Source organism: Ostrinia nubilalis, chromosome 28 (genome assembly GCF_963855985.1).
Source record: "Ostrinia nubilalis chromosome 28, ilOstNubi1.1, whole genome shotgun sequence".
Classification (NCBI taxonomy): domain Eukaryota; kingdom Metazoa; phylum Arthropoda; class Insecta; order Lepidoptera; family Crambidae; genus Ostrinia; species Ostrinia nubilalis.
In genome coordinates this window covers 1,651,092-1,674,091 of record NC_087115.1, presented here as the reverse complement: position 1 = coordinate 1,674,091, position 23,000 = coordinate 1,651,092, and the positions used below count along the sequence as shown (strand labels likewise).

General features: G+C 41.8%; 1 protein-coding gene across 1 annotated transcript in view; it reads left to right on the top strand.

Moving 5' to 3' along the window:
• LOC135085183 (endoribonuclease Dcr-1) overlaps window positions 1-23,000 on the top strand; it is a 77,299-nt gene that overhangs the window by 31,408 nt on the left and 22,891 nt on the right. Inside the window, exons 18-32 of the mRNA XM_063979936.1 lie at window positions 2,870-2,986; window positions 3,928-4,037; window positions 5,429-5,574; window positions 7,599-7,739; window positions 8,682-8,860; window positions 10,011-10,181; window positions 11,315-11,453; window positions 12,546-12,628; window positions 13,707-13,896; window positions 16,053-16,170; window positions 16,842-16,941; window positions 17,583-17,662; window positions 18,215-18,378; window positions 21,158-21,691; window positions 22,400-22,552. Coding sequence (XP_063836006.1) covers window positions 2,870-2,986; window positions 3,928-4,037; window positions 5,429-5,574; window positions 7,599-7,739; window positions 8,682-8,860; window positions 10,011-10,181; window positions 11,315-11,453; window positions 12,546-12,628; window positions 13,707-13,896; window positions 16,053-16,170; window positions 16,842-16,941; window positions 17,583-17,662; window positions 18,215-18,378; window positions 21,158-21,691; window positions 22,400-22,552 — 2,425 coding nt within the window. The remainder of the gene's footprint in view (window positions 1-2,869; window positions 2,987-3,927; window positions 4,038-5,428; window positions 5,575-7,598; window positions 7,740-8,681; window positions 8,861-10,010; window positions 10,182-11,314; window positions 11,454-12,545; window positions 12,629-13,706; window positions 13,897-16,052; window positions 16,171-16,841; window positions 16,942-17,582; window positions 17,663-18,214; window positions 18,379-21,157; window positions 21,692-22,399; window positions 22,553-23,000) is intronic.

Below are 23,000 nucleotides of genomic sequence, written 5' to 3'. Positions count from 1 at the left end.
CAGGCCAGACTATATAATAAACTACTACATTAGAGAGTAATAAATTGTCAGGCGCGACTATAGACACGGAAAGAGCGGCCATAGAGCTTAGAATATCCTTATGGCGAGAGACGAGTCTGAAAAGTAAGTAGGTAACCTGTCTGGGGAGACCATAGACACCTAATAAGCGTCCATAGAGCACAGAACGCAAGTGCGACCATAGACACTAAGCGGGCGTCCATAGAGCACAGAACATCTTTTTGGCGAGAGACGAGTCTGAAAAGTAAGTAGGTAGTCTGTCTGGGGAGACCATAGACGCTGACCAAGCGTCCATAGAGCACAGAATGCAAGTGCGACCATAGACCCGGAGGAGCGTTTATAGAGCACAGAGCATCCTTAGGGACGAACCTGAGAAGTTAATATATACTCTGTCTGGGGAGACCATAGACACAGAGCGGGCGTCCATAGACCACAGAATGCTCTGGCTCGCAACATGCTGTCCGCCATATTGTCAAAGCTATGGTGCGCGCTTCCTGAACGATACAACACGAGGGGAAGAAGACTGCACGCGCCGCAAAACGCTAGCCAGGCCATAGGGATACTGATGGCGAGGGATGAACCCGAAGAGTGAGTATATTATACCTATTATAGTCTACATACATTATAGTTTGTCTCAGGAGACCATAGACACGGAGGAGCGACCATAACACAAAGCATACTAATGGAAAAGAATGAACCCGAAAAGTGAGTTTATAGTGACTATAATATAGTTTGTCTGGTGCGACCAAAGACACGAAGGAGCTAGCCAAGCTATTGGCTTACTTATGGCGAGAGATGAAGAGTAAGTATAACTATAATAAACTACTGTATTATACTACAATATAATCTGTATCTTCTTCTTTTCGTGTCGACAACAAACCTACACAGTGTCAGCCCAAAACTCCGCCACAAGAGTGGCGTTGTCAGTAGCACTCATCAAATCCATATGACAAAATCTGTATGGTGCGACCATAGACATGTAGAAGCGACTACAGAGCACAACGCTAGTGCGTCCATAAACACGGAGGAAAGTCCATAGAGCAAGAGCCAAGGCATAGGTATACTTGTGACGAGAGACAAGCCTGAAAAATCAGTAGGTGCTTATAATAGTCGCCTTGGGAGACCATAGACACCTAGCGTCCATACAGCACAGAACGCTAGTGCGACCATAGATACTAATCGGGCGTCCATAGAGCACAGAGCATCCTTAGGGACGAACCTGAGAAGTTAATATATACTCTGTCTGGGGAGACCATAGACACAGACCGAGCGTCCATAGACCACAGAATGCTTTGGCTCGCAACATGCTGTCCGCCATAGTGTCAAAGCTATGGTGCGCGCTTCCTGAACGATACAACACGAGGGGAAGAAGACTGCACGCGCCGCAAAACGCTAGCCAGGCCATAGGGATACTTATGGCGAGGGACGAACCTGAGGAGTGAGTATATTATACTTATTATAGTCTACATACATTATAGTTTGTCTCAGGAGACCATAGACACGGAGGAGCGACCACAGCACAAAGCATACTAATGGCGAAGGATGAGCCCGAAAAGTGAGTTTAAAGTGACTATATTAGAGACTATAATAAAGTTTGTCTGGTGCGACCATAGATAAGAAAGAGCGTCCATAGAACACAGAGCAAGAGACAGGCTATAGGTAGGTAGTTATGGCGAGCGACGAGCCTGAAAAGTAAGTAGGTACTTATAATAGTCTGACTGGGGCGACCATAGACACGGAGGAACGACTATAAAGGACAGAACGCTAATGTGACCATAGACACGGAGGAGCGACACAGCGTAAGCCAGGTTACAGACAGTCTTATGGCAGAGGACGGGTCTGAAAGTAAGTCGGTAGTCTGTCTGGGAAGACCATTTACCTTATTAACTAGCTAATCCGGCGAACTTCGTACCGCCTATGTTCATCAGAAATAACGTAGGATTCTAATGGTGAAAAAATTTTTCAAATCGGTCCAGTAGTTTCGGAGCTTATTCAAGTGAAACAAACAATGGAAACTTTCTTCTTTGTAATATTAGTATAAATGAACGAATGAATGAATTAACGGTTTAATGAATGAGTGAATGTGAACGATACCATAACAACACGCACGGGAGAAGATTGCACGCGTCGCAAAACGCCAGTCAGGATATTTATGGCGAGAGGCGAGCCCGAGGAGTGAGTATACAAAATGGGAACAAAAATTTTAATACCGCAGCTACACAGTACACTACTCTTTTTTTATGCAAGACAAGGCAGGTATTTGACCGCAATCGCACCTGGTGTTAAGAGATGCAGTCTAGGATGGTACATAATTATCTGCCCTGCAAGTGCCTATTCACTCTCGCCTTGAAAAGGCCCAAAGTTAGCCGAAGTAGACACGATTTTGCTTCCAGCAACATTGCCTCGCCTCGCCCGACTTCCGAATGTAGTCGATTTTGCGCTCGAGTCAAATGGCCCGACGCGTATTAAAGTTTGAACACGATGTGTATGATTACACTACTCGGCCAATTGCGATATAAGAGCGATTGCGCACTACGTCTGATCCTAACACCTTAAAATACGGATCTAGAAACCTAACTGGAGAAATTGGATGACAGAAAGTCTAGTGCGTAAACTACTATATTGTAAATAGTTCTACGACTACTCCGGACCTTATTTAGGTATAAGGTTAACTGAGAGAATTTCCAGTGGCTTTAAGTTCGCATATGACATGAAAGAATAAATATTTTAATGGATTCGGATCAAACCGTTCAGACGTAGTGCGAAACCGCTCGATGTGTAACGAATGAGAGTCGAGCTCTTGAGAAATGACTAATTATAATACTGACAAATTAAAAACCTTTGTCCCCAGTCTCCAGATCCCCGCGTTTCCCGTGTACACCCGGTCCGGAGAAGTCCGGGTGTCCGTGGAGCATGTACCGGACGCGGACGTCCGGTTATCGCCGCGACGCGGACGGCTTGTGAGGAGGTAACTTGTACTAAAGCCTGGTTCGTGAGCACGTAGAATCCCGTCCAATGACCCCAAGCTACCCATCCTTATCGCTCGCGCGTAATTATATTGCTGTCGCGACTGTGCGACGGGCGCCCGCAGTGAGTGTGCGAGCGCGACAGCAACATAATTACGTGCGAGCGACAAGGATGGGCAGCTCGGGGTCATTGGACGGGATTCTACGTGCTCACGGACCAGGCTTTAGATTCAACATCATCATCATCATTTCAGCCACAGGACGTCCACTGCTGAACATAGGCTTCCCCCAATGCTTTCCATGTTGATCGATTGGTAGCGGCCTGCTGTACTAGATTGAATACTATCATTCATTTCGTCCCATAAGGTTAATAATAATAACGGAATAGAGCAACAAATAACTGAGCGAGCGAGATGTTACAAACAGAAACGTTTTTAGGGTTCCGTAGTCCTGACAAGGAACCCTTATAGTTTCGATATGTCTGTCTGTCTATCAGAGGGTTTACTTAGAAACTACTGGCACTAGAGAGCTGTCATTTTGTGGAGGTATGTATATTAATCACGCCGACTAAACGGTAGAATAAGATTTTGAAACTATTTGACAGTTCAGAGGCATTATTATGTGACATTTCAGATTTTACGTGAATGAAATCGTGGATGTTTATGAGAAATAGTGCTTCAGAAAAGTGGTGACCGGTTCAGTGATTGATTTATTATACAAAACAGTGAAATAATCATGACACTGACACACAAATGTTATCCAGTGTCATTCAAAATCGGTTTCATTTGACAGCTCGTGGTTGTTGCTCTATTCCAGAGGAATATTAATTTTGTTTCATCTACCCTATTTTTGCCGTTGACACCCTTTGTTTACGGAAAAGCAGCCTTATCAATCACCAATGTTACTTAATTTGCTGTTAAACGAATTTGTACCTTATGTCCAGGTTCATGGGGTTCGTATTCGCGGAAGTGCTTCGAGTCAGGCGACTGGGAATGAGTTTGCAGAGCGATGCGTCCGCGCATAACAACTATTACGTCGTGCCTACTATAAAGAGTGAGTATTTAAGAAGATTCGAATCCTTGCAGGGTCGTTTTAGGGATTTTTCTGTATATCTTTTTTGTCCTTGTGTGATGTTCATGGTAATATTTAATTCTTTCATTATTGGGATGGCACGACAAGGGATTTTCAGGTGACGAATAATAATGTACTTTATGGTTTTAATGCTTTGGTTGAAATTACAATTTTAATAGTTTCAGCAAGTCACGGCATGCTTAGGAATACTGAAGTGGCAGTCTACATTGAAATGGTAACCGTAGCGTTTAAGCTAAAAAGTACACTATTGTTCGCCACCTAAAAATCCCTTGCCGTGCCGTCACGAGCCAAATGACGTCCACTGCTGGACTAAGGTCCGGTTTTTTGATTCGTAGTTAAAATAACCAATGGTCAAATTTGACAGATGTCAAATGACAAGTAGTTAAATATCAGAAAAAAATGTTTTTGAACAATGGTTAGCTTGACTTTTAGTACATTTTTTAACTATTAGTTAACATTTTGTTAATATTTAACCATTAGTAGCAAAATTTAACAATTTGTTATTTTAACTATGAATCAAAAAACTGGCCCTAAGGCCTCCTCAAGGATTTACATAACAACCGGTCCTTCGGTCCACCTACTGATAGACCTTCTCACACTAGGGATGGTATGGATATGTAGTTTCGGTTATGGTTGTCGGTTACGGTTGTCGGCCGTTTGGTGTAATGGTTCAGAACGGACTACTATGCCGAGAGGTCCCGGGTTCGATTCCCGGCCGGGCAGAAATTGAAATGATGAATTTTAATTTCTGTGACGGGTCTGGGTGTTACTATGTATAATATGTATGTATTTAAAAAAAAAAAAAAAGTATATAAGTAGTATATCCGTTAAGCTAGCACCCATAACACAAGCATATTAATTGCTTACTTTGGGGCTAGATGGCGCTGTGTGAGATTGTCCAAAGATATTATAGATATGGATACGGTTACGGATATTTAATTATTTCGGATATCCGAAAGTTACGGTTACGGATATCTGTGCTTTAGAATGCAATTTGCAATAGTTGTCCAACACGGTTCATTCATGGCCGAACACTACATCGAATAAAAAGTAATAAAAAAATAATAAATGGTACTAGATGGCATTATTAAGGTAAATCAGACTGTTATGCCTTTACATATAATGCTATACAAAAAACAATTTAAACTGCCTACATCCGAAAGTATCCGAAACTTTTTAATCGGTTACGCTTATGGTTTCGGATATTTTTTTATTTCGGATATCCGAAAGTTTCGGTTACGGATATTCATAACATCTACCAACATCAACCTGGTGTAAACTATATCGATCTCTATTGACATTGTCGAAAATAAACCTCCCAGAAAAAAAATATCTCTTATTATTTCTTCCAGCAACGAGAGAAGACGGCACCACCAAAATCGACATCGACTGGCCGTTCCTAGAACTGATATACCAACACACAGAAGACACCAAGTATTCAGAACTGGAACCTCCTCTACACTGGCCCAATGGGGAAGAAGAAACGAGCGTGCCCAAGGTAGGTTGAAGAATGGACTTCTATCTATACAGTGTGAGTCACGTTAAAGTGTACATATGAAAATAGATGAAACTAGACCTATTTTTATCGACAAAAAAGAGGTCAAAAATTTTTTGAGATTTTTTTTAAATTTTTTATAGAATTTTTTTTCTTTCAATTACTTATTGTAAAGAAAACGTAATAACTTTTAAACTAAGCGGTATATCCTGATAAAATAAAAACAGTAATAATTCTAAATAACAGGCAATACTAAAAAAATACATAAAATACACAAAAAAGGCCAACAAATAACAAAAAATGATAATTTTTGAAAAAAATCTGCTTAAAAATTCGTGTTTTTTGGTTATTTGATAAATTTCTCCAAAAAATGCCCCTATAACTGGTGGTTTTTATTACTTTGTATTATTCTCTATCGTATTACCTTCGTAAAACCAAAAATCGCATGTCTCTATCCCTATCACAACGTTTGCAATGATCGTTTCGATCGAACGAGAGCTTCCACGTTGTGGATAAAAAAAATCTTTTCAATTATTGTCTCTAAATGTGTTCTACATAACGTAAACTTAGGGGATTGCAAATATTACTTAGTCCTAAGAAAGTCAAAAACCTGTAACGGAATCTCCGAGTTACCACTTTAGTGGAGCGATTACAGAAAATAATGGCCTATTAAGTACATGTTTTTTTGTATTATTATGAAAGTTTAGAAAACTGCGCAGTTTTTAAAATTATTTTGGACCTATGGAAATTCTTTTTTTTTTCTCATACATTTCAGTTGAAAATTTTAGAATGTTCTGCTAAAAGCATATTTTTTATGTTTCTAGCAAAAATTTTGTATCTTGCATCAAAGATAGGAAGGTGATTATTTTTTTCAAATATCTGCAACTAATAGGGAATCTGTCAAAAAAAGAAATCTGAGAAAAGTCAACCCAAAAAAAAAGATAAAAACAAATTAAGCCACTAGGTCATAAAATTTGAAAAAATCACAAAATTAACGATTACTTCTAAACTACGAAAAATCGTAGAACATACATGGGGGTGAAATCGATAGGTCTAGTCCTCACCTATCACCTGCCTTCGGCTTGACACCTTACAAGAAACACCCTGTATAAAAGAAAGTCGTGTTAGTTACACCACTTATAACTCAAGAACGGCTGAACCGATTTAGCTGAAAATTGTCAGGGAGGTAGTTTAGAACCAGGAGAAGGACATAGGATACTTTTTATCCCGTTCGAAATAAAAAAAAGTGCTTATTTATTGCCATTAAGGCGGAACAAAGTTCGCCGGGTCAGCTAGTAGAATAAGGATTAGAGCTTCATAAGAAGGCTCAAGGTCACCCAAAGGGCAATCGAGCATGCTACGCTCGGAGTTTCCCTGCGTGATCGAATCAAAAATGAGGAGATCCGCAGAAGAATCAAAGTGACCGACATAACTCGCAGAATTGCTAAAATCAAGTGGCAGTGCAGCACATTATGGACGCTGATGGCCGTTAGGGCAGAAAAGTTCTCGAGTGGCGACCACGAGCCGGAAGACGTAGTGTGGGCAGGCCTTCCACTAGGTGGACCGACGATCTGGTGAAGGTCGCGGCAGGTGCCTCGCGCGACCTTCACACCATCTGGTGGGTGTCTAGATGTGGGCAGCGCAGTCCGGTAGTTGAGGAGTCCTTTATACAAGTTCGGACGTCATTTCCGGTTACTTACTTGTTTTTTTTAAAAGAATATTGTGTTCATCTTTAGTCGGCCGTTTGGTGTAGTGGTTCGAAACGGACAACTATTCCGGAGGTAGCGGGTTCGATTCCCGCACTGTACAAACATTTGTGTGCATGAACATATTTGTTTGTATTGGACTGGGTGTTTTCTATGTATAATATAGTTGTATTGTATAATAAGTATGTATTTACAAAAAAAAAAGTATTTTAGTATGTTATATCCGTTGTCTAGTACCCATAGTATAAGCTTTGCTTAGTTTGGGGCTAGAAGCGCAGTGTAAAATGTCCAAGGATATTTATTTATTTATTATCTCAACAGGTGAATAAAGACGAAGAGAAAGGCAGCAAGAAGGAAATCACCAACCCTCTCCTAAAGCCAGGAGAGACGTTTGTGTTCGACCCCGAGAAGTATAGGGAGGCGGTTGTTACCCCCTGGTATAGGAATCAGGATCAACCGCAGGTAATTATCATCATTATCATCCTCATATTTATCCTCAACCTCATCATCATCCTAATCCTCAACATTCTTATCCACATCAGAGGTGGAATTGTGTAAAGCAATCGTTATCATTTGACAGTTCATAACATACGATTATTCTATCAAACGCTTTGTTCAACTGACTTTATTATCGTACGTTATGAACTGTCAAATGATTACGATTGCTTTACACAATTCCACCTCTGGTATTTCATCAGGTTCTTATCATCGCAGGTAAGATCATCGTCATCATCATCACATCGTCACGATTAACATCCTCATCCTCATCATCCACATTGTCATCCTCATCATCTTCATCCTCAGTTGTATAACTTGCCATAAATCTCCGGAAGTCGTATTTTTTATTTATTTCATCTCATCAAAATTAAGGATGGTGTCAAATACTCTATTTCTCGTGTAACGATATAAAAAGTACTATTTTATTATTTTAATAGTATTTTTATTTTAGCGGATGATTCAAGCTGGGTTTATATTTGTCTGACGTATTGTATCGTGACAAATCAGAACGGAAACTGCTTCATACATTAACGCCCGTATTCAAAAACATTACTATGAGGTCTCACAGTGCGCGTGGACGCACAGGGTGACACACGAACCAACCACAGAGCTCTATTCCACGCTGTGCGTTCGGTTTGCTGCTTCACTTAAGCAAGCATCGTTTGTGAATACGGGCGTTAGTATGCGACACGTTAGCTGTCATCACGACACAAGACACTAGTTTAAACGTTACCATATTAAATATGTATGAAATGGATTCCGTTCTGAACTGATGCGTCACGACAAAACGTCAGAAAAATATAAATCCAGCTTTACGTGCGAAAACTACATTTAGTTCATACCAAAATCCTCCTAAAGTACTCTGACTTAGAATCCAAATTCATATAACAAATCTTTCCTTTCCAGTTCTTTCTAGTAGCAGAGATATGTTGGAACCTCACACCAGACTCGGCGTTCCCTTCAGCCACTCACACAAGCTTCAGAAACTACTATAGCAATAAGTATGGGGTAGTATTGACGCAGCCAAACCAACCGCTGTTGGATGTGGACCATACGAGCGCGAGATTGAACCTTCTGACGCCTAGGTAAGGCTTAATTTTGTTTGTACACCAATGCTAGTTTTTATGTGAAACTTTTTAGGAAGAAATTGAATCTTCTCACGGCTAGGTAAGGTTTAATATCGTCTGAACACATGGTCTTACTCTTTATCAGTACAAAATTGAACCTTCTGTCGCTACGGCAGAGTTAATTATTGCTGAAACTCCTCCAGCAAAAAAACTTGGAGTTTTTTAATCGCAGTCTAATCAACATCTGTCACATACAGAATAATATTGAAAGATTGAGCCTTTTGTCGTGTGAGATAAGGTTCACATTTGTTTAAATATACAAGCTATATTACAATAATAAAGTGTTAAATCAGCAACATTTATAAAAAATATAGGGTTAAGAGTCGCGTTTCAAACTTAATTTTAAATAACATGAAAAAATCGAATTATCTAAGATGGGAATTGAAATCATTTGGTTCGATTTTTCAAGTCATTTAAAATTCAGCAACATTTTTTTCTAAATGAAACTTTAACAGCCTTATGATCCACCATCAACGTTCATTATTCTTTCATCATCAACATCATCATTTCAGCCACAGGACGTCCACTGCTGAACATAGGCCTCCCCCAATGACTTCCACATCGCACGGTTGGTAGCGGCCTGCATCCAGCGCCTTCCCGCTACCTTTATCAGGTCGTCGGTCCACCTTGTGGGTGGACGTCCCACGCTACGTCTTCCAGCTCGTGGTCGCCACTCGAGAACTTTCCTGCCCCAGCGGCCATCAACTCTACGAGCTATATGCCCCCCGTGATCGAATCAGAAATGAGGAGATCCGTAGGGAAACCAAAATGACATATCCCGCAGAATCGCTAAAATTAAGTGGCAGCAACCTTTATTATCTAAGGCGATTATCACACTGCACCGCGCTCCGCCGCGGTCCGCGTGATTACATACAACGAATCCCGCGCGCAAACGCGATGTCTGTGTGTTGTGCCGCGCGTGTTTACTATACAAACTGAGGTACTTGCATACAATTATTAAATCTGTCGTCACGCGTACCGCGGCGGAGCGCGGTGCAGTGTGATAATCACCTTACTGAAACTTTCTTTTGCAAAGTAGAAAGTGAAGTCTCAGCCTTATGAAGCGCTAATAAGGTTCATTATTATTAAACCATCCATTATTCTACAGATACGTGAACCGCAAAGGCGTGGCCTTACCAGTATCATCGGAACGCACGCGCCGAGCGAAACGAGACCGCCTGGACCAGAAGCAGATATTAGTTCCCGAGCTCTGCCGCGTGCATCCGTTTGCGGCGCCACTGTGGTTCGCTACTGTGGCGTTACCTTGCGTGCTGTACAGGCGAGTTTGAACCTTATGTCAACGGTATAGAGACGTTTTTCAATCGTCACCGAACTGTAGGTAGAAAGACTAATATTAGGTAAGGTTGCCGCATACTCTACAGGCAAGTGTGAACCTCATGTCAAGGGTATAGAATCGTTAGTCGCTTGTAGACTTACCGTCTGGGCGTACAGTCGCTATTTGCTCGCCACTGCGCCAGATACAGATATAGATTAGGTTGCCTCATCATATAAAGGCTACTGTGGACCTTATTTGTGTGACATAAAGTCGCTATTTGCTTGTAGACATACAGACTGGACCTTATTTGTGCGGCATAAAGCTTTCATACGCTTGACGCTTATGGTGGCCATACACGTTAGGGTTTGCATGATGTTTACGACCGTACATGCCTAACCGACAGGTATAACCGAGTTATCTATAGCACATACACGTTAGGGTTTGCATGTACAATCTAAATTTATTTAACTCAAAGGTGACTGACTGACTGACATAGTGATCTATCAACGAACAGCCCAAACCTAGCAGTAACATCAAGATTTCTTGCAACAGGGAGAACACATGAGTGTCTTAAATATTCACCACCATTCACTGCCACAGACTATAGGAGACTGAGAGAAAACTGTGCATGCAAGCATGAGCGGGCCGCACACACGCTCGGTTATGCATGTGCGCAAACATAACCGAGCGGCAAAAATATCTTTTTTGATATTCGTTAGGTTGCATGTACACGCACCAATAACTGTACAGTTTTATAACATACACGCTAGGGTTTGCATGTCGGTTAAGCATGTACGGTCAAAACCATCATGCAAACCCTAACGTGTATGGCCACCATTACGAACGTATTGGCTACTCTGGGTGTCACGAACTATATGACGCTGACCGTACATCTTATTCCCTCTTGCACTTACACTGTTGACGTCACACAGAACTGTCGGATAGATCCAGTTTATTCTGAAACATATTATTAATACCATTTAATAGAGCTCGTGAAGCACTTTCAGGATCCGTAACCAGTTTTTCGATATCTTTTATAGTTTAGAAATAATCGAGTGGGATCACTAATCGTTTCCGCCCTGTACTTTTTTAGCCTTATTTTTAAGCCTTTTATTTACAAATATGTTTTTAAACAGGATCAACGCGCTCCTCATAGCCGATGAGATCCGTCGAGCGGTGGCCATAGACGTGGGTCTTGGTATACCGAAGATAGATGACACCACTTGTCCTGGCTTCCAATGGCCAGCGCTGGACTTCGGATGGAGTTTGGCTGAGGTTAGTAACATTCATAGCTCGACGGATTAGCAAGCTGAAGTGGCAATGGGCAGGGCACATAGTACGCAGAACTGACGGCCGATGGGGCAGCAAGGTTCTGGAATGGAGGCCGCGTACCGGAAAACGCAGCGTGTAACGTCCACCCACAAGGTGGACCGACGACATCATAAAGGTAGCAGGAAAGCGCTGGATGCAGGCCGCTACCAACCGGGTAACATGGAAAGGATTAGGGGAAGCCTATGTTCAGCAGTGGACGTTCTATGGCTGAGATGATGATGATGATGATAGTAACATCATCACGATGCTTGCTTAAGTGAAGCAGCAAATCGAACGCACATCATTGAATAGAGCTCTGATTGGTTCGTGTGTCACCCTGTGTGTCCACGCGGCACGCGCACTGTGAGACCTCATAGTAATGTTTGTGAATACGGGCGTTAGTCTCCACAGGTTCATGACATCTCTTCGAGACTATTCCCACCTGCAACTCCTGTGTAGCCAGGATCTACAGCTTGACCGCCAATAACCCAACCAGTGAAGGCCAAGTTTGTCCCGGGGGAAAGTTAAACTGTCATTGGACCCGCAACGAAATTAGTCAGAAGAACATAGGAGGAGTTCGAAGTTAAGGTTCGACTTCCCTCCAGTGCAAAGCGGATTACAGATGATGGGACAGATAATACTAATTCAATGAAGTCATTTGTTTGTAGGCCCGTTTTTGTTATTTCTTTGTTATTTAAATGTTGTGCCTGGCTCTAATCGGAGTTCAGACTTAATATTGTGCTATGTTGTTGTGTTAATGAGGGCTATCGTTTTAGCGCTCACCAGTTAGCGCCACTGTAGAGTAAGGTCCTGTCACTTGCTAGTAGCGAAGACAGTTGCACCAACTGGTGAGCGCTAAAGTGGTAGGAGGACTATCGCATTTGCACTCGTCAAGATGGCGCCACTGTAGAGTAAGGTCCTGTCAATCGCCAGGGGTGCCAACTGTTAAGTATAAAAACGATAGCCCTCATTGTATTGTTATGGTTTGTTCTCTGTAGCTGTGCCTTATATAAATAAATAAATAAATTTGATATCAATAAATACTTTTATTTACAGGTACTAAGTGCGGACTCTGAAAAGACTGAAAAGAAGAAAGACGAAGAAGAGAAAAAGGAGGAAAAAGATGTTGAAGTCAAGTAAGTAGCATTTTTATTGTATTTATGAAGGAGTCCCTTTAGCCTAGTCGCTGACCACCGACTTTTAGTTGGCCGATATAGTCTGGTCTGTGAGAATTTTGTCCAATGACCCCAAGCTACCCATCCTTATCGCTCGCGCGTAATTATATTGCTGTCGCGACTGTGCGACGCGCGCCCGCAGTGAGTGTGCGAGCGCGATAGCAACATAATTACGCGCTAGCGATAAGGATGGGTAGCTTGGGGTCATTGGACAAAATTCTACGTGCTCACGGACCGGGCTTTAGGTATACTATATTATATTAAGACTATAATATAGCTTACCTCAGTCAGTGTCTGAGGTATGGGAGCGGCACGGGAGGGTGTTTTTGTGACGTCAAACGTCAGCGAGACTTCAAATCTCATTCAGCCCCCCTAGACAAAACGCACTTTTTGATCGAATCGAAAATTGAATCCGTCAAAACTCCATAGAAGAAGGGGCTTTTCGACCACTTTGCGATTATAATTTGCACTTTGTCTAGACCAGGGTTTCCCAATTTTTTTTTGCCAAGGAACACTAATTGATTATACTTTTCCTAGCGGAACCCCCGTACTACTCCGCCCGCACGCCCTGCCCCTCCCTTGTGCGTAAACAAATCGGTGCGCGCGAACAACGTCGGTCACGAAACGTGGGATAATATTTTTTACGGAACCCTTGCGGCCTTTCCACGGAACCCCACATCGCGCGGTTGGTAGCGGCCTGCATCCAGCACATTCCTGCTACCTTTATTTTTTTTTATCCACAACGAGGAAGCTCTTGGCCTGTATGGCTGTATCTAACCTGATGGTAAGTGACGATCAGGCCGAAGGTGGAAGCGGGCTTCACCCGGAATCCTCAACCACGGAGGAACTGGCTATCTTACCTCTAACTACCGGAACACAAATGCTGTTAACTTTGTTATTATGGCGACAGACTTAAGGCTTGGTATTTCTGCCTTTCCACGGAACCCCAGGGTTCCGCGGACCACCATTCGGGAACCGCTGGTCTAGACCCACAGATTTGTATGCTATGTCACGTCATAATATGTCAATGTCACCGCTCCAGCGCCGCTCCCATGCCTCAGGCACTGACTGAGTCAAGTAACATGACCTATAACATGCGTAAGCGATTCTTATCTTCTACTTCTAATATTTTTAGAGAAGAAGAAAAAGTGATAGAAGAAATTTCAAGAGCAGAAGAACCACCGGAGAAAACCATCAACGATATTCTAGCGGAGAAAGAGGATGCTGAAAGTGTAAGTTTGACAAAAACTAATTTTCTCGCCGAATATTGAATTTTATTGCCTGTATAGAAGGTTCAAATTTGATTAAAACAGTTAGGGAATTTTCACCAATGAATTTTGAACTTTACATCCTTAATACAGGGTCCAAATTCTATTGTAGTGATTGGTATTTTTGATACCTTGAAATGACATTTCACTGTGTTTCAAAGTGTGTTAATTGAATGTATTATTTGTTTTTGCAAGCGGAAGGATGTTATTACTACCGTAAGTTTGCTATATTTTTAGATATTTACCGCAATTAGGTATTCCACACTATACACCAATAATTCTAAAGCAAAACTGTAAATTTAATTTATATTGTTACTTTGTAATTGATAAAAAAAGTTAGAGTTTGCAAAATAGTGACGTCATCGGCTTGTATTGCCCTACAAAAACTATGGGAGTTTCGTTTTGACAGTTCATAAAAGTGCGTCAATTAATTGGTAACGTCAAATACCCTATTGATACCTGAGGGCTGAGTGTGAGTTTACATCTTACGTTCTCACTAGTGAGCGCGTTGAAAAAATATGAAAATTTTAGTTCTTGAATGTTTCCGCTAGGGGCGCTGTATAATCCGTCATACATAACGTAAGTCTAACTTTTACAGTGGCTTTTTCTGTATATTCAATAGACTAATTCTACTAACGTCATACCATTAAATCAGATTTTTATGTATAAGGGAGAGTCCGCTAATTTGGACCAGTTTTTTTCAATCCCATTTTACACCTAGTTTTCTTTTGTTTTTGCTAATGTCCATGGTATATAATAAAAGATACATTGTTCAACTTACTATTTCATAAGTATTAATTAACATGATTGTTGTATATTTAGTACAAATCAACAAAGTACGAGTTCAGAGCTTCGGTCCAATTTAGCCAACCGGTTCGATAATTTGTACCACAGGGTTACTAAATTGGATTTCAATAAATTTCAAGCCTATAAAAAAACTATGGCAAAATATTATACGATACATTCTTAACAAATTAGGAAACGAAAAGGAACAGTAGTTAATAACATAGAAAATCGATATTGTTTTACACGTTATCACGATTTTGAGTACAAGTTTTGTAATTCCAATTATCGTAACGCACACTTGTACCTAATCTACTTTGCCAGTCTTTTGCTTTCATTTATTGTTAGTCAAACATAACTATGCAGTTATAACTTCAAAATATGATTTACTAAAAAAAAATTCAAAATTCTTTGGTAAAGTTCCATACAACTTGACGTGGTACAATTTAGCCGACTAGGTGATAGTGCTTTTAAAAAATCGGTATAAAATATAGCTTATAAATACCGAAAAATGTTTCAAATAATTGTAATCCACACTAATTTACGCTTCTAAATAATATATTAGAAACACCTTGTGATTAAATTTAACAAAATTACAAACTAATCATGTATTGTCAAAAGTTACTTGAAAACAATGAAAAAATACTTTTCAAAATAAAACACACGTGTTTGTTGTCATGGCAAAAACCACATGGCCGATATTAATTGATTTTAGTTGTGTATCGCTGAGTGTTGCAATTACAGACATTCAATAAATACTTTACGAAATATGAGGGTGGTACAATTTACCCGGCGGTACAATATACCGAACTCTCCCCTAATATTTGGACAATAATTAGAAGTATTTTCCCCAACAGCCAGACAGTTTTGACAGTTCCAACTCCTAAGCTTGCCAGACAGTTTTTTTACGGTAGCTCCCAAAGCCACCATGACCCAAACTTCATAATTCACCAACATTATATCCTATACTAGCTGACCCGGCGAACTTTGTTCCGCCTTAATGGCAATAAATAAGCAGACTTTTTTTTTATTTCGAACGGGATAAAAAGTATCCCATGTCCTTCTCCTGGTTCTAAACTACCTCCCTGACAATTTTCAGCTAAATCGGTTCAGCCGTTCTTGAGTTATAAGTGGTGTAACTAACACGACTTTCTTTTATATAATAAGATTTGGAGCATACGCTGACAAAGTTTCAGCTTTTACTCTATCATTTCTCACTAGTGATGACATTTGATGTAAACTCACACTACGCCTCCTGATGTCTCGTACGTTAATTGACTAGACGGTACGAAGTTCGCCGGGCCAGAAAGTATTTAAACTGTATTTTATTCAAACAGGGCTTCGAAATCGGCACGTGGAGTAATGATATGGCGTCTTCTATACCGGATTCGATGGAGTACGACGAGTATATGGAGCCGCTGCCTTCCAACCTCACCTTCTGCACTTCTGCCTCAGGTGAGAGAACATAATGCTTAAGTGTCTAGGGTTCAGTTCCTATCATCATCATCATTTCAGCCACAGGACGTCCACTGCTGAACATAGGCCTCCCCCAATGACTTCCACATCGCGCGGTTGGTAGCGGCCTGCATACAGCGCCTTCCTGCTACCTTTATTATTATTATTTTTTTATCCAAAACGAGGAAGCTCTTGGCCTGTATCTCACCTGATGGTAAGTGACGATCAGGCCGAAGGTGGAAGCGAGCTTCACCCGGAATCCTCAACCACGGAGGAACTGGCTATCTTACCTCTAACTGCCGGAACACAACAATGCTTTTAACATTGTTGTTATGGCGACAGACTTAAGTAAGATGGTAGCTAGCCAGACGGTGGTAACAAGCCCTACCACCAACCAAACTGAACAGAAAAATCTGCCCCCACTGGGAATCGAACCCGGGACCTCTGCGTCTGAAGCAGGTGGTCCTACCACTAGACCACCCAGGCGGCCTCCACTCTAGAACCTTGCTGCCCCATCGGCCGTCAGTCAGTCCGGCCGCTACCAACCGGGCGATGTGGAAGTCATTGGGGGAGGCCTATGTTCAGCAGTGGACGTCCTGTGGCTGAAATGATGATGATGACGATGATGGTAATATCTATGTAAAGCACTCTTGATCTAATACTTGTTATAGGTGGCACCAACTGGTGTGACCCCATAGAGAAACCGAAGAGAGAGTTCCATCCGACCAGAACGTTCTCTATGGCGGAGAGCGACTGCTCTTACATGTCGAGGTATGTATCTACATTTACAAAATAATATGGACGCTCTAGAAATATTAATTTTTCTTTGCGGGGGGTTTGATGTGTAGAATTCTTGGAAAATCAAAAGTATTTATTCAGTTTAGACCACAAGTCGCACTTATGAACGTCAAAATATTATTATAGAAGATAATAAAACAAGAAAAGGTAGCCCTTATGGGGCACTTTATATGTCTCCTTATCTTTTGGGCAGGAAGACAGCTACTTTTAAAATCACTTATTCTTGCTCAGACGAACTAGATATTTTTCAATTTGTTCGAAAATTGTTTATATCTGTCACCGTAAGATTGTAAAAAGTTTACTGTGCTTTTTGTCGCATGCCATTTCAGAATTTGACGGTTTCACTTCGATAGATTGTAATCTACTATTCTAAGCAGTATGTTTACTGTTCGCAATCTTTCGACAGTGTACAATCTCGCGAGTTAGATTGTAATCTAACGGTTTTTTTCAATCTTACGGTGTCATATCATCATGTCATTGGGATTCGGAACCGTATTTGACTAACATTATTGAAGAAGACACGTCTCTAAAAATAAATAAATAAGATATGGTTATCTTGTTATGTGCATGTGATACTAAATAATATACTTTTCTATTTATATTCTTTTTTTCAGTGATTTCGACACAGACGACTCTGATTTGAACACTGACAGCGACGATGACACTGAAAATGGCGGATTTTGGAGTAAGAACTGTGAGTGGTACTACTTCTTACTTGCTTTTCCTCAAGGGAATACAATATTACGTTTATAAGGGCAGATTTTTTAATCGTCGGGTAACTTTTAACTGAAGAATAAGTTTGGCACAGTTTTAGTATGGGAAATATGTCAAAATGACAAGGTTATTATTCAGTTAAAGGATAAGTATCTGACGATTGAAAAATCAGCCATTAGATGTTTATCCGACGCCTTTGTATATGAATTTAATCTGTCCGTTTAAATTGCATACTATCGTAAGTGTATTAAGCTTTACGTCGATAGGTCAGTCAGCAGTTTAGCACCGGCGTTTTACATTATGAAACAAGTAGATACTGACCTTCATCCTTTATCATCATCATCAACAGCCCTTTACAGTCCACTGCTGGACTATGAGCCTCCTCCACTATAGTGGGGGGTTTTGCCATAATCCCCACGCTTGGCAGCCAGTTTAAAAGCTTGATGTTTTTCAAAGAGCGCTGCTGCCCGTTCTCTGTTTGACACACACCCTCGTCCTTACGACACTTTAAATAAGGTCCATTATTCAACAGCGATGGGCGTCCGAATAGAGTATAAGACAGCGCACGAAGCCGAAGCCGTGGACGTTGAAAAGAAAAAGAAGACGCGCCCACAACCGCAGCGTGACGTCACCGATGACGCGCGCGATAGAGACGCCTACAAGAAGTATATGGCCGAAGGGAACGGCCCTAGCGAGGTAAATACAGTCTTATTGTCTTAGGCATACGGTGCAATTTGCTTCAAAAGACGTCCACTGCTGGATAATGGTCTCTCCTAAGGATTCTCACAATGACCGCTTGTACGCTGCTTGCATTAAGGAACTATGCGCCTTATGCCCTACGCATTGGGTCGTTATTAGCATGACGCGACTATGGGACGCGCCCACAACCGCAGCGTGACGTCACCGATGACGCGCGTGACAGAGACGCCTACAAGAAGTATATGGCCGAAGGAAACGGCCCTAGCGAGGTAAATACAGCTTTAGTTGTATGGGAATAAGGTGCGTTTTACATTGACAATAGAATATGCTCCTTATGCCCTACGCATTGGGTCGTTATTACCATGACGCGACTGTATAAGCCACGCCCCTAGCTCTAAGAAGACGCGTCCACAATCGCAGCGTGACGTCACTGATGACGCGCGAGACAAAGACGCCTACAAGAAGTATATGGCCGGAGGGAACGGCCCTAGCGAGGTAAATGCAGCTTTAGTTGCATGGAAATAAAGTGTACATTTCATTGGCTAACTTTGTCAATGCATTGTGTGCCTTATACCCATGATATTGGGTCGTTATTAGCATGACGAGATTGTATAAGCCACGCCCCTATGCTACGCACCCATAACCGCACATTATTATTTCATTGGCAATAGAATATACTCCTTTTGCCCTACGCATTGGGTCGTTATTAGCATGAAGCGACTGTATAGACGCGCCCGCAGCCGCAGCGTGACGTCACTGATAACGCGCGCGACAGAGACGCCTACAAGAAGTATATGGCCGAAGGAAACGGCCCTAGCGAGGTAAATACAGCTCTATTTGCATAGGAATAAGATGTAAATTTCAGTGGACAAGTTTGTTAATGAGATATGAACCTTATGCGTACAGCATTAGGATCTTATTGATATCAAGCTGTCGTATAGAAGACACGCTACCTGTCATGACATAGGTGATAAATGTAGGCATATTTCACATTGTTTTCCTACTTTTTAGAATTATGCACCTTATACCCTACGCATTGGGTCGTTATTAGCATGACTAGATTTTATAAGCCACGCCCCTAGCTCAAAGAAGACGCGTCCGCAGCCGCAGCGTGACGTCACCGATGACGCGCGTGACAGAGACGCCTACAGGAAGTATATGGCCGAGGGAAACGGCCCTAGCGAGGTAAATACAGCTTTAGCTGTATGGAAATAAGGTGTACATTTCATTGGTCAAGTGTGTTAATGAGATATGAACCTTATGCGTACAGCATTAGGATCTTATTGACATTATTACGCTGTCGTATAAGACACGCTACCTGTCATAATATAGGTGGCAAATAAATACAGGCTTATAACACATTTTATTTATAATTTTTAAGTGTCAATGAATTATGCACCTTATGCCCTACGCATTGGGTCGTTATTAGCATGACTAAAGTCTGGTCTGTAAGCACGTAGAATTTTGTCCAATGACCCCAAGTAATTATGTTGCTGTCGCGCTCGCACACCCACTGCGGGTGCCCGTCGCACAGTCGCGGCAGCAATATAATTACGCGCAAGCGATAAAGATGGGTAGCTTGGGGTCATTGGACAAAATTCTACGTGCTCACAGACCAGACTTTAGATTGTATAAGCCACGCCCCTAGCTCTAAGAAGACGCGCCCGCAACCGCAGCGTGACGTCACCGATGACGCGCGCGACAGAGACGCCTACAAGAAGTATATGGCCGAAGGGAACGGCCCTAGCGAGGCATATAACGCCTTAGTTCTCAATTTTTTCTTACTTTTTAAGGTGTAGACTCGTGTCAATGAATTATGCGCCTTATGCCCATGATATTGGGTCGTTATTAGCATGATAAGATTGTATAAGCCACGCCCCTAGCTCTAAGAAGACGCAGCCGCAGCGTGACGTCACGAAGTATATGGCCGAAGGGAATGGCCCTAGCGAGGTAAATACACCATCTTAATATCTTAGGTATACGCTGTAACGGGACTATTCACACCTCTCGTCCCCACCGCTGCAACTCCTGTGTAGCCAGGATCTACAGCTTGACCAACCAACCAGTGAAGGTCAAGTTTGTCCCGGGGGGAAGTTAAACTGTCATTGGACCCACAACGAAATTAATCAGAAGAACATGATTTCGAAGTTAACGTATACGGTGCAAGTTTCATTAACAATGGAATATGCACCTTACGCCTTGCGCATTGTGTCGTTATTAGCATGACTCGACTGTCACCGCATTAAAGTCATAGCAGACTTATCAACTCGGAAAGGGATCAACACCGTATCGCCTTTCGTGGGCTGTCAACCGCGAGGCGAGGCGTTTACGTTACGGTGCGGATAAGTTTGTGTTGCAGTACGAAGTTTCATACAAATAATACTGACCGCCTCGAGTTGATACGGTTACGATCCCTTACCGGGTTGATAAGTGTGCCTCGTCCTGTAACCAAATAAACATTTTTTCTTTCTTTTCTTTTAACAAAGGTGACTGACGCCCGTATTCACAATCGATGCTTGCTTAAGTGACGCAGAAAATCGTACGCACAGCGTTGAATAGAGCTCTGTGATTGGTTCGTGTGTCAGCCTGTGCGTCCACGCACACTGAGACCTCATAGTAATGTTTGTGAATACGGGCGTGAGTTTCTTCCGCAACTTCTTCCCAGCACCAGCCCATATGTTGTCCCGAAGTGGTGGTAGGGCAAGCTATATTTGGGACGTGTATAAGCGCCCTGGAAAGGGCCTATGTACTGAATAAACTATTTTTTTCTTTGCAGTACCTCGAAAAGTTCCGTTCATCTGTCACACACCATAAGCAAGATCTAATCACCAACGGAAACCTCATAAAAAAGGATCAAGCCATCGCCGAAATACTACCAGAGACAAAAGAGCACAAACCACAGACTCTAACTCCACCTCCGTCCAAAATACTGGACGATTTATTCCCATACGGCCAAGAAGAGTTGACCATAGACTCTGAAGGCCAAATCAGTTTGGAAAGCATAGAGAAAAACAAAAGAGTGTTACTTAAAAGTTTGAAAGATACGATGAGCGAGGAAGAAGTGAAAAAGCTACAGTGTTTCTCTATGGTCGACGTAGATATCGACTCGCCGAATTACGTTAACGAAAAAGTCGCAAACGTAGGTTTTGATACCATAGACAGTTATGTGGAGAAAATGAACAAAAAGGATGAAGCGAAGGAATTTAAGCCGTATTACCAGGACGGTAGAGGCTACGGGAAGGAGTTCGATTTTGACTATCAGCCGGATTTGGAGGGACATCCTGGGCCTAGTCCTAGTGTTATATTGCAGGTGAGAATAGAGTACCTACAGGTCTAGCGTTTAACTCAGTCAGTTCCTGAGTATGGGAGCGGCACGGGAGGGCGTTTTTGAGACGTCAAACGTCAGCGAGACTTCATATTGTATGCTCTGTCACGTCAAAATATGTCAATGTCATCCCTTCAGCACCGCTTCAATACCTCAGGCACTAGCTGAGGTAAGCGCTAGACCTATATTTTTTACGGTTCAGTAAAAATGTAAATAAAATCTCCTGAGGTCTTCAAAAAACCAATGTTATGGCGTTGTACTGATTTGCTTCATTTGCCTACACTCGTGCACGCTGCCCGCATCCAGTATATGTAGATCGTGTCATCCACTCGGCCGCGCCCCATGTTTGGTCCCGGTCGCGCGGGGTGCGGGGAGTGTGGTCCGAGCAATCCGTAAGGCATTACTGTAGTGTGCGTGGAGCATTAGCGTGGACCGATAACACTCACACATTCGCGGAAGAATGGTGAGGCGCGCTTTCGTGAATGAAACGATCTATACTACCCGCCACCTTCATTAGATCGTCGGCCCATCGAATAGGAAGCCTGCTAACGCGATAAGTACTTACCGCTAGCTGAAATACCGAAACACACACGCGATAAAGACCATGTGAAAAGAATTTTTGCAAAAACTATCGAAATATACATTTTTAACCGACTTCAACAAGAAAGAGGATAATTTTTGTTTATTTTTCAGGCACTAACGATGTCCAACGCCAACGACGGCATCAACTTAGAGCGTTTAGAGACGATTGGCGACAGTTTTCTCAAGTTTGCTATAACGGCGTATCTGTACTGCGCTCACCCGGCCGTGCATGAAGGAAAATTGAGCCATATGAGGAGTAAACAGGTGAGTGGATTATAGACCTTATGATGAAAGCTGTAAAGGTTGTTTTGGCGTGGGAAGATAAGGTGTTTAAAGTTGAAATTGAGGTTTAGGTTCTGTTAAATAAGGTTGATATTTGCTTGTAAATTAGTTAATTCTAAACTGTCATAAATTAATTTTGTGTAAGTGAAACTCGGGCATATGAGAAGAATGTAAATAGGCAAGTGTTTTATCGACCGTATGCTTTAGGTAACAAAGTTTAATTTTATTTGTAACATTTTGCTGTATAAGATTGAGAAGAGATATTGATGTTTCCTTGTTGATTAGTTTATTCTGTGCCGTTTTTATCTGGATGCTTTGTGCAGAAAAAGTTGGTCATGTGAAGAAAAACTCATATAGCTTATTTATAGTGCTGAGAAGAGTACTGAAAAATGCATTGAGGACCTTATAATCTTAGCGAATAAGTTTATTT